The sequence below is a fragment of the Haliaeetus albicilla genome, chromosome 2 (genome assembly GCF_947461875.1).
Source record: "Haliaeetus albicilla chromosome 2, bHalAlb1.1, whole genome shotgun sequence".
In the NCBI taxonomy this organism is placed as follows: Eukaryota; Metazoa; Chordata; class Aves; order Accipitriformes; family Accipitridae; genus Haliaeetus; species Haliaeetus albicilla.
Window position 1 is genome coordinate 69,793,710 of NC_091484.1, and position 12,008 is coordinate 69,805,717.

Sequence of the window (12,008 nt, forward strand, 5' to 3'; positions counted from 1 at the left end):
GTATTCCTACAGTCATAAATACTGGAGCTGTTCTCTGCAACAAAGAGCAAGTGGCAACTTACCAAACACACGTGAAACAAACTTGACGTAAACGATGATTGCCTGCAGGAAAGGTGTGTGTTATTCTCACAGCAGATATTTACAACCTATTACCATGTGATTTAAAAGACCCGGTGAGAATTCCTCTAGGCACTTTTAACTTTGTTGTCTATTTTTTTCTTTTTAAGAGTAAAAAAAAAAAAAGGTTAATATGTAGCTGTTACTGTTGATACTAATTATTGTTTGTAGAAAACTGATTACTGGGAAAAAAAAATGAAGTGGCATTTTTGCTTTTGAGAAGCATTCTTGTCATAGTTCAACAGTTTTGTCACACTGACTTCAGAGATAAAATTTAACCCCTTATACTTGGCCTTAATAGTCAGTTGACAAATACATACGAAGCCTTGATACAGTTGCCTCCTCTTTGTGTTTCCAGAATAAATTAAAAATGCTGTAAAAGTTCCCTCACTGTCCGGACTATGAAATATTTTCCTGTATCATGTAACAGACAAGCAAAGGCAAATTAAGCAAGCAACTAGGAGGAAAAAAAAAAACCAAAACAAACAACCAATGCTTGATATTTTATTAAAAAAACCCAAAGCAACAAACTACCATTAACTGTAAGTATGACCTTTTAGGGCTAAATTACATTCACTAAATATAAGCATCTATGGATACTAAGCTATTCATAAACATTCTTATGAATTATTTAGCTGTCTTTGGCAGAGCAATAATAATCTATAAGCATTTTGTGTCTTCTTCCTTGAACAAATAAAAATGCACTTACAAGCCATCTTGGATTAACGCGGAGAGCTTTTTAGCCAAAGTGGTGACAGTGTTACAAAACACATGGAACTAGGCATCTGCTTAGTAAAGGATAGTCTACAGAAATGCTGTCCTACATACAGAGGCTGAAGGACAAAAACTATCTTCAAGTATTCTAATTGAATTTTGTTTTTAACAACAATATAACAAATACATATAACTAAAACTAGCAAATGTGACAGTAATACCAAAGACTGGACAGAAGAAAAAGCTTTTTTTCAAGTTCTGGTCCTACCATCTACTCTTTAGAATATATGTATATATTTTTTACCAAAAAAAAAAAAAAATCAGTTTTGGCTGCCAACAGCTTTTTCTTACTCATTAGAGTATACTAGTCAGGCAGCTTTATGGCAAGAGAAAAATTACAGATGTGGGAAGGCAGCACTAGAGGGTTTGGAAAGAACTTTTGAAACCTTAAAGCCAGGGATCAAACTGAAGTTTAACTGCTGCATGAGAACACAAGCTAGAATAAGACCTTTGGAATAACTGAACTAAAATTTGTGCATCTTTAAGTGTTTCTACCATGTATTAAAATTAACTAGTTTCTCACCAATGCAGTGGAAAAAATGAACATATCGGTAGTTTTACTGTTTTTATAAATATGGGTGCTGGAGTCATGTGAATACAGGCAATAAAATGGCACATACCTGTTGTATTACTAGAGAGCATAAAATGACGCCCTAGCTTTTCCTGGAAAGAAAAGTGTTGTAAACAAGGTTTTTGGTAGGGAATTTTAGTACAATTTTAGCTTTTACATGCTTTTCTCTTGTCTGGCTTGGTACACATATCTTCTTCTTCACCTGCACTGTTATCTGAAAACCAGGAATATAAAATAACTCGGCTTTTTACATTCTGTAGTAATAAGCTATTTTGTCTTTGGATGTTCCTCTAATCCTGTGGAGCAGTATTGCATTTTTCTTCACCTCTGTATGGAATGACACACCACAGCATTACACCAAAAAATTACTGGAAATATCAACCCTCATAGGGACAACATGGCAACCCTCCACCATGCTTAAAAATGATGATTCTTTTATTATTAAAAAAAAAAAAGAAAATAATGTTTTTTTTGCATGAAGGAAGAGACTTGTTAGGACCTAGGCTTTATAGATATATTTTTTTCCATTTTTTTAACCAATGTCTGCTGAGCCCTTATGTAGATGAGAATTACATAAATGACCTCTTGCAAAGTGTTCAAAATGCTAACATTGGTCAGTCCTCCAGGTTCATAAATAGAAACAGCGAAAATGTGGATCTCTGAAGTAAACTTTGTGCCTTTAGTTTTGAAATGTAACTTGTAAGAATGCCATTAGGGAAAAAAAAAGGAGACAATGATTATTGTGAAAACTTATAAGAAACACATTTCAGTGGAAAGTATGTCTGTCTTCAGGAACAACAAATATTTGAGGATCTTACAATGAGAGTACAATTTATGCATTCAGTGAAACTGAAGCCCAATCGGGTGATACCAGGGATCAGACATGTATGGTTTTGTTCCAAACAACAGAAGCTCTGTATACTGAACAGGTATGGTAGCATCTTCTGACTCTTCTTTGTGGTATATATTAGATAATTTGAAGCAGGCAGAAAATATTTGTGTTATATTCTAGATAATCTGAAGCAGGTTGAGACAGCTGGATAAAATCAAACACAGAAGTAGTGAGTATTCCATCATGAGAATTTACCAAGATGAAACTTCATGTAAACTGTGTTTCCATTAATAATTCCAAAGTGCTTAGGAAAAAACTCCTGAGTGAACATTCTCAGATTTCGATTCAGTACAGATTTCTATTGAATAGTTAAACACCTGTAGAGAGAAGCATCATACTGAAATAGTGCTGTTGGGTAAAATAAGCTATAGTATTAAATACTGTTCTTCAGGAGGATTAACTGTTACTGAACATGGTCAAGAAGCAACAACTAAAATTGCTTTCAAGATATGTTTTCTTGTGTGAAATCCAAAGAAGTCAGGGAAACTTAGATTTTCTTTTTCACCATATAAACTGAATTTTGCCAGTTTTTCTCATCCTCAAAACCCAGGATGTATAAATAAGATCTTTCAGAAGTTATTCTGAAGAATAGTGCCGGTACTTACTGGAAAAAAAGGATCGTGGCAAACTGATGTGATGCAAGGTAAAGATAAACATAGGATGACACTACTTTGACTCCAATGGAAGCTACTGAGTTTGAGAAAGCAAAAAAGGAATCCAGTAAAAAGGAGGAACACGCATATGGCTAAGAATGCGTATAAAGGAATACTGCAAACAAAAAATTAAAATTCTAAGAAGGCAACAGAACTACAAAGCAGGATACGAAAAGAATAAATATTATCTCAATGAGATAAATATAATCAGCTCTGTAGATGATACAATTCACTATTGGATACTTAAGGAAAAGCCAGAGTAATCTCTGTGCCATAAGCGAGTATCTGCAAGAGTTCCTGATGCATTGAAGACTGCTATCGTAAGTATTAAAACCAGGAAATACGTGAATTGACAATCTGAAAATTCTTGAGCAAATTTGTCAGCACCAAAAAGATTAGAATAAACAAATAACTTGTGTTTATCCAGAACATTTTATGAAAAAACTTTATAATAGACTGACCCTAATTTATCCCCTAGCAGCAGAGTTTATATCTTGATTTTAATTTAACAGCTCTTTTGTCCCTATTATAGTAATGGATATGCTAATTTCATACCACCCAGTTTCTTCATCAAAATACTGTGTGGGGCCAAGTCAGTTATCTGCAGAAGTTCAGAAGAAGAAGTCAGCAGTAACCTCTGTAACAGAACTTTCTATTGATGTTACAGGTAAATGCTGTCAATAATGCTACAAGATCTTGCTTCTGTTTTCCTGTTTGACTGGCACAGTATCACCCACCTTTAGTTCTGATTAATCAAACTTCCATATCAACTATTGAATTACCTGCCCAGGATCAATGCTGGGCTGTCAGGCCTACAGTTATGTGTTTGTCATCCTAAATGCTACTACAAGATCAATTTTTTTTTCTGATGTGCTTCTCCAGTGTATTAATACTGACTGTACAGGGTACTCCTCTACAAATTCTGTATCCAGCTCATTTGCAGAACACACACCGACACATAAAGGAGAGCAGAATAAGATGCAGCATATGGTAAAGTGTCGTTGGCAAACGTCAAGTTAATTCCATCACTTTTATTTTTTCTCATTTTGAATTTTCATTTTGGTTTGTTGTATTCTGCTTGAGATACTGTGAAGCCAGATAGGGAAGTAAAATGGAGCAATGGAGTCCAAGACTGAGAAAAAAGGGCTTGAAAAAATGAGAAAATATTAATAGTAATAGAGGAGCCAACATACAATATGGCCATTTGTACTAGGTGTTGCTGAAACTCGGGAGTGAGGAGTTCACAAGAAAGTCTATGTAAGCAAACTCATTAGAAGAGGAATACAATAAATGCAAAGAATCACCCCCACTTACTGGTGTTTGATACTACTGGTATCCAAAGGGGTCACAGAGTCATACTTGATACCCCCAGTTTAAGGTAACAAGTTTTTATAGGGTCTTATGCTGCCCTTCAGTCCCCTCACTGTTACAGCCTGTAGGTGTTTTGAGTTCTCTAGAAGTAAAGACCCAAAGTAAGTAAACTGTCATTTCAAAGCTTGGATTACCATATAGTTGTAAATCGTTGATTTTGTTACTCCTTTTTGTATCATTTGGTAGTTCTGAATTTTCATCTGGACTAACCGGTGGAGAACACACAGTGTCAATGGTAAGGAGGGAGTAAAGAGCAACGTGAGTCTATGGCCAGAAATTGTTTTTGCTTAGAGTGGCACATTGTGTCTGATTGCAGGCATGGAGGGAATTTGGAAAGACGATACGACAGAACACCACATTGAGTTGTCAAGATATGGATTCTTTCTCCAATTCTGCGCTGCAGCACTGAGCAAGCAACTTTTCCTTTTGTACTGTTGCATTTCTGACTTTGCATTTCTCTGCGTAATTGAGGTAAGGTTGCTTTCCCTTCTTAAGGAAATGAAGCTTATGCATCTTTCCTTTTGTCCATTTGTATGTGTCTTCATAATTTTTCAGCCTATTGGCTAAATTCATTCTCCCCTCTTCCCTGCCTGCAAATACTAGCCTCATAAAGTCCTACAAATTTAGTGAAAACTGGCAGCTGAAGAGAGGAGAAAGAACCCTCCTTCCCACCGAGTGAAAGGTTAGCTATTTAAAGCCAAAAGAAAAAAAAAAAACAAAACTGGTAAATGCTGAGTTTAATCAGCGACTGTGTACTAGCAAACTGATTAGCACGCAGCTAAGGACAAGCAACAGCCACCCCTTATGAAACTGGTGGTTACATTAAAATTATTGAAAAGATGAAGGAATGGGAAGAGGAATGATGAGGGAACCAGGTGCTACTGTGACAAAGGGATACAGGACACAAGCCTGTAGAAAATCAGCTTTTCTCGTTGCATGGATCAGGGCTTGTGTAATCCCAAGATCGTGGGTGCCACCCGAGGTACCCCTGTGTATGAAGCAGCTGACAGCAGAGCCCGCTTTATCTGAGGTTGTGCGAGCAAAGCTTCATGAAACACCTGTTGTGACCAAGGAGTGGAGCGACGGGCCTCTGGCTCCTCCGAGCCATTGATCAGTCGGCCCTTTAATAATGTCCCTCTACAAAGAAAAATACGAAGCTTGTTACTGGCGGGTGTAACAGGTAGAAGCCATTCAACCGCACGCACGACTGCGGAGAACGGGGAGATGGTGCGGTTTGCCCCCGAGGGAGCACACACGAGCGCCTTCGCGGTCCCTAGCGCCTTGGCAAGCGGGTTCCGCTTCGTGCCACCCACCGAGCGCCCGTTTCCTTCTTACGGCCCCCTGATGCCCACCCCGTTCCTGCGAGGCCAAGCAGCGGTGGCCGTTACGGCCGGGCCGTTGGGCTGGCTGCCCCCAGGCGAACCGGGGGGAGGGGGGGTCCGAGGCGACGGGTGTCCCGGCGGCAGCGAGGAGAGCTCGGCGAGAGGCGGCGACGATCTGCTCCCGGCCCGGCTCCCCTCGTGCTGGGCGAAGCCGCGCTTCCTGGGGCAGGCCTGGAAGGGAAGGGAAGAAGGGTGAGAGGGGAGGGGGGCCGCGGGACGGCCGGCTGCCCGCCCGGGGCGGCGGGAGGGCGTTGGTGCGCGGCGCCGGGCGCCAGCAGCGGCGGTTGGGACCGAGGCGCCTCCTCGCGGTGGCAGAACCCACCCCCCCCTCCCCTCCGCCCACCGCCGGCGCTGCAGCACCCTCCCCGCGGCGGCCGTTTGGGCCGGGCCGCCCCGAACCCGGAAGCGGGCGGCGGTTGGTGTCGGTGCGCGGTGAGCGGGGCCGGGCGCGGGATGCGAGGCGCCGCCGCCGCCCTGCCCCCCTGCCCGCTCGCAGCCAGCGCCCGAGGAGGAGGAGGAGCAGCAGCAGCACCAGCAGCAGCGGGAGGAGCGGCAGCAGTAGTAGGAACCGCCGCTGCGATAGCATGAGCGGGGCCGCGGCTAAGCAGTCCCCCGGCGCGGGGTCCGTCACGGATCCCGCCGCCGCGGAGAAGGCGGCGGCGGCGGCGGCTGGGGACTCGGTGCCGGAGCCGCCGCCGCCGCTGCTGAGCGTGGACGTGACGGGTTTGGTGTCGCAGTTTGCGAGGAGCTTCGTGCTGATCTTCCCCGTGTATGTGCTGGGCTACCTGGGGCTGAGCTTCAGCTGGGTCCTCATCGCCCTGTGCGGGCTCTTCTGGATCCGCAGGCACCGCGGCGGCAAGACCTCCCGCCTGGGCCGGGCGCTCGCCTTCCTGGAGGACGAGGAGGAGGCGGTGCGGCTCAGCGTCTCCTCCGCGGATCTGCCTGCGTGGGTGAGTGGCCAACACCCTTCGGCGCTTCCGAGGGAGCAACCCGCGCCCGGCGGGCAGCGCAGCCGCCGGGCGGGCCGGGGCCTGTCACCTCGCCGGGAGCTGCGTGACGCCCACCCCCGCGGCGGCCCTCTCCTCCCCGGGCCAGCGGGGGGAAGAGCCTCGCTGCAGGCCGGAGCCCCTGAGCCGGCCTGGAGCGAGGGAGCGGGTGAGGAGACGGCATCTCCCGCGCCCCTAGGCTGCCGGTCCCGGCTTGCCAGCCCCCTTCGAGACGCGGCGTCGCCGGACGCGGGCAGGCGGAGGGACCGTCCCTCCGCCGGACCGGCCTGTCCCCGCGGCCGGCCCGCCCGCCCCGGCGCGGCCACCTGGTCCGTTAGCGCTCGGGGCGGCCGCGCGGTGACAGCCCCGCGGCGCTGAACCTGTCGTGGCCGGGGTGTCCCTCGCAGAAATAAAGTTTACCTCAGGGCTTGGGTTTTTTTCCCCTCAGACGCCTGTGGCGCCCACGACTTGGATGTAGCGAGGTCTCTGCCGCACACGGCAGGAACCTTCTCTTAAAGTTGAGATCGGAGGCAGGCAAAATCGGGATCCTAACGGTTTTACAGTTTTCAGTAAAGCGTTACTTAATAGGGAGTGACATAAGAACGCGGCAGTGTATCTGGCTGCTCTCAGGGTTGTGACGCGAGGACTAAGGTGAAGGGGCTGTGGTGGCCTTACTTGTGCATGGCTGTGAGTGGTTTTAAAAGGCTTTCTTCGAAAGTGGAGTCTTCCTTTGTAAGTTTCAGGCTTTCTAATAAGTCTTTAAAACGATCATTATTAATTTTTTTAGCCGAAACTCAGCTTCAAAGTTGAGTGCTTTTCCTTTGCAATTTTTTCCTTTGGAGGATTAACAGTTTTTTTACATGTGGCTGGCAGCCAGCCACCCGACAGTGGCAGTGCTCACCCAGGCCTCCGTATGTCCTGGTCTGCCCTGGTGATATGCTGTGCAGAGCTTGCTGCTCTCTTAAGTCTTCATACCTGAAGTTTGGAGGGTTTCTGCTAAATCTTTCTGTGTGATTTCTTTGTTGACTACTCTCTGCTCAGTAATAGCCATCCACATCTCTGCTAGGTACTCTTTGCAGTGACTGTCCATCGAGCAGCATTGCAGTGATAAGTATCCAAATAGCTGTTTTCATGTGATGAAATTGCTGTACCTGATGTGACCAGTCCTAGCTCTACTAAGGAAGTTACAGGAGTTCCAGACATCTGCAGAGAATATAGTGTGTAGGTGTTAGATGGGAGTCTTTTTTACTCCTGTTTCTAAACGTCTTTTACCCAGGTTCTAGTGGAAGATCATAGTAAAAGCAAGGACAGTGTTTAAGGCAGATGAAGTGGTTTTACTGCTTGAAGCGGAGGCATGAGTCTTAAATAATGTGGTTAGTAGCTCTTATGTTAGGTCTATGTTCTTTGGTTTTGGTTGGTTTTTTTTCCTGTAATCATGCAGCATATAATGGAAGTGTTCTTATTTGATGCATTTACAGTTAATTAATTGAAGCTAGATTTGTTGTGGAGGGTTGTATATAGTAACTGTCTGCTGGTAACTAAGCAGTAGATACTCAAGCTTAGTGCTGTGTGTAAATTTTACTTTAAGTCACAATTTGTTACCTCTGATGAAATGGCAATTAATTCCTGTATGGAGTTGTCCAAATAACTAAAGATGTAGAAAGGGGCCTCTTGGCTGAAGTAAGAGGTGAAAAATCACAGAGAGGAATGAGTGCTGGCTGCAAACGCCTGCATATCCTATGGTATTACGAGAAAGCAGCTGATCAATATGCAGGGTTTCCCCCAAAAGTGTGACCTTTGGATAACACCAGTTGGCAGCCATATTGTAAACCACTGTTGGTTTTTTTTGTGGGTTTTGTTTGTTTGTTTGTTTGTTTGTTTTTCCCACTTTAATCATGTTCTTAAATTTTAAAGGTCTTGGTTCTTTTCTTTCTGCTGACACGTATGCTATATTCTGGAAGTATCACGCTTCCAAATAAATGTAGCTTCCAGATGAAAGGCAGTCTGGAAAACAGAAGTCTTTGGAGAACTGAAGGCGCACTTAAATCAAAAGTGGTCTTCAGTGTCCGCTGTCATAATCATTAAGCTTTATATGAGTCTTTTTGCTGCCTCCATAATGTGTCTTGGAAAACTGCTGTTCTCCTTACTTATGCTTTATGTGTGTTGTCTTGGAGATTCATGGATTTCAGTCATATTTCAAATAAGAGCTACTGGATGGTATATGGAGCCTGGCATCTCTTTAATAGGTATCGAGTTTATCCTTCTCAATGTGAATTCCAAACTGGAGTATGTTCCCTTGGTTTCTGGTCAGGGAAATAAACTTTAAATTACTTGAGTAAGATAGTGCTAATTTATTTAATAGTAAATTTATTTATTAGGAATAGGAAATTAATTTATTTAATAGGAAATTTAATAGGAAATTGTTTACTCTTCTGGCACTGAAACTGAGATGTAATAAGCCATTTTTCAACTAAAATTTTGTAACATCCCAAACATTTATCTGATGTGGTATCTTTCTGGGCTCTCGATTGGAAAAGAACTTTAGGTGAGCAGCAGTGTATGTAAGGTTCCTCCCCCCACCCCCACCTGCCTTGAGATTGATTGCTGCTTTAGTGATTCATGTTAAGTATTCAGTCATACTGCATTGAGTTATTAATTTTTAAGAAAGTGGTTATTGCAGGTGTAATGAATTAAGATTTTCTGCTGGCAATATGCTCAGCTACTATTTGAAAGTGATACTGTTGTGCTATCACACTAGAGTTCATAATGTTAATTATTAGTTTCCTAAATTAGATTTACTTCTTTTATAAGCAGGTGGTTATACAATAGGAATATTCTGCACTGTGCATGTAAGATGAATTAATTCAACATGAATACAAGTTATGTTATTTAAAATGTCAACACTGAATTATTTAAAATAAATATGTATATGCTAAAAAATATTTCGTTTACTGTCTTAAAAGAATAAGATCTGTACTCATAGACTTGCTAACATGTAGTTATAGCTCTGCTGTGTGTTTGGAAGATGTCACTGATTATATGGGGTGGGAGGGAGCAGAGGTGGGTGCTTTTCCAAGTCATTTAAAACTAGGCAGTAGAATTTACAATGAGACGATTTAAGATCAAAATGGTCTTCATTTAAAGTCGGCATTTCCCCTTTCTTAGCAACATTTTTATACACTAGATGTATTTTATACTGGAATTAATGTCATTAAGATGCAAACATATATAAGGAAAGTGGCAATTTAAGTATCACTACTTAGAAGATAGAAGGTAGGAAACCAGGACTCTCAGTTTTTAAAGGCCAGGTATCATGTTCCCTTTTATTTTTAAAACAGTAATGGAATTTCATAATGTAAGTGGTATAACAAATTTACTTTGTTCTTTCTCAGTACAAGCAAGAAAGTTCATCTAATTTTGCCATTGTAGGGGCTTTTGGTTGCTTCATGTGACACATATAACGTGCCAACATATCATGTTCAACATCTTTTTGGATAAGTGAAACTTCGACTCGTGTTTTCTTCAACATACAGATAAAAAGCCATGCTGATTTTTTTTCCCCAGATTAATTGTAAATTTGGCCTGGTACCAGGAGCTGTATCTGTGTGCAGTCTGTCAGCAATCAGCAGGAGACCAAAATAGGAACACATTTTAGCATTTTTAAATAATTGATTCTGAAAACAGATTTAGACAATTTTCTTTGTATCCCTAACCATGTATTATACAGAAACTGAAATACTGTACATCACTGTAGTGAAAGTAATGCCATATTAAAACATTATTTACAAGTCTGCAGTAGCATTTTGGGTCCTACAGACTTAAGATTGAGTTTCTACTCTAGTTTGGAGTGACTTAGAGTTTTGTTTTTGTTGTTTTGTTTTCTCATCTACTTAAGGTAAAAGGAAAAATCTGCTTGAACCTAAATAGGTGTCTAGTCACCTTTTTAACTAAACTGTTTTACAAGTCCTGTTGTAAAGAAAAGTGGCAGATCCTTTCCCTTGAGAAGCAGTATGAAATTCTTGCAGACTGTGAGTATTCTGAATTGCCACTGAACTGCTATACCACTGCTACACCTATAGGGAGGAGATAATGTCAGCATGTACCCTTTTTACTAGATGCTGATGTATAGCTACAATAATCAGTAAAATAATTATCAGCGCATGTTTTGTTGAGTGGTTTTGCAATGGTGGTCAGTAAAGCATAACTTCAGTGGTAGTTGCATATTTCTTAGTTGAATGTTGTGTGAATGTTGAACAAACTGCTAATGTTTAAGGGATGAAAAACCATTCTGAGTAAAAGCAGGCTTCAGAACACATGTCTGAAAAAGGAAATTGTGATTTATAACTGTGAAATTATTTGTATTTAGCCTCATGTGTTATAATAAAAGATGCATACGTACTTTTTTTTTCTCTAAGCCCTTCCATGACCTTCTTGACAAATACTCCAATTATACGGTTAGAGCAACAAAGACTTTGGTTTTTACTAATATTGGGAAGGCAGACCCAGTGTTGGTAGAAGAAAAATGTTTGGGTAGCTCTTAACTGCAGGATCATGTCCTGTACTGTGTGACGTCTGCAGAGAAGGTTGAGGTGGTTGCTCTCTTACGTGTATTTGATATGAAGTTTTCTTAATGACGTAGAATCAAACTTGCTAAGTGGATCTTTGATAGTTCAGGACAGGAATCTCCAAAGAATCTCTGCTGAAGGGTGTTAAGTATGTACTCAGTAAACCTGATAAACAAGCAGCCTTCTGCAAGACTGTGTGTTTTTAATTGCCATAGAACAAAAAGATCTTCCTCTGAACTTCTAATTATACCTTTGGTTAATGCTGTTATTACTGTAGCTGTAGGTGGGGTTTTATACAACATACTAAAATATGAAAAGGAAGACTGTGAGGCGTTGTGACACATTCTTCTGATCCTTTCTCCAAATGTTAGTTGAGCACGTTAGATTGAATTTACTGAGGAGTGATTTATAAGAAAAATTACTTCCGTGTACAGCTACTTAATGCTAAGCTGGATCTAATCAGTTTATATGGTTAATACTGCAGATGGCTATATACTCTAGGCTGCCAGCCTGCATCTGGAAAGTATGAAAGAATGTGAGTAAGAATAGAGTAATAACTTGTGAGTACTTAAAAACTGAAGTCCACGTACTTCTTCTGCCTGATTATTTGCTTTCAAAACTGCCTTATGTTCTAGGTGCCTCATAGTGTATGTATACATACATATGTGTATTGTGGGTTGTGTGATTTTTTTTTTTT

General features: G+C 42.0%; 1 protein-coding gene and 1 long non-coding RNA gene across 6 annotated transcripts in view; one reads left to right on the top strand and one right to left on the bottom strand.

Annotated features, from left to right (window-relative positions):
• Positions 1 to 607: 607 nt before the first annotated feature.
• LOC138684465 (uncharacterized) lies at positions 608 to 6,684 on the bottom strand. The gene is made up of 2 exons (XR_011323745.1): positions 6,546 to 6,684; positions 608 to 5,931 (listed from the first exon to the last, which is right to left on the bottom strand). It is a non-coding gene; the product is annotated as an uncharacterized lncRNA (long non-coding RNA).
• Positions 4,665 to 12,008, top strand: part of ESYT2 (extended synaptotagmin 2) — a 91,969-nt gene continuing 84,625 nt past the window's right edge. For 2 of the 5 annotated variants that reach the window (XM_069778180.1, XM_069778181.1), the window contains exon 1: positions 6,135 to 6,710. In XM_069778180.1, the coding sequence (XP_069634281.1) occupies positions 6,345 to 6,710 (366 nt within the window). In that variant the 5' untranslated portion in view covers positions 6,135 to 6,344. Of the gene's footprint in view, positions 4,850 to 6,133; positions 6,711 to 12,008 lie in introns of those variants that run through there. The other 3 variants (XM_069778183.1, XM_069778179.1, XM_069778182.1) reach the window with 3 other exon arrangements.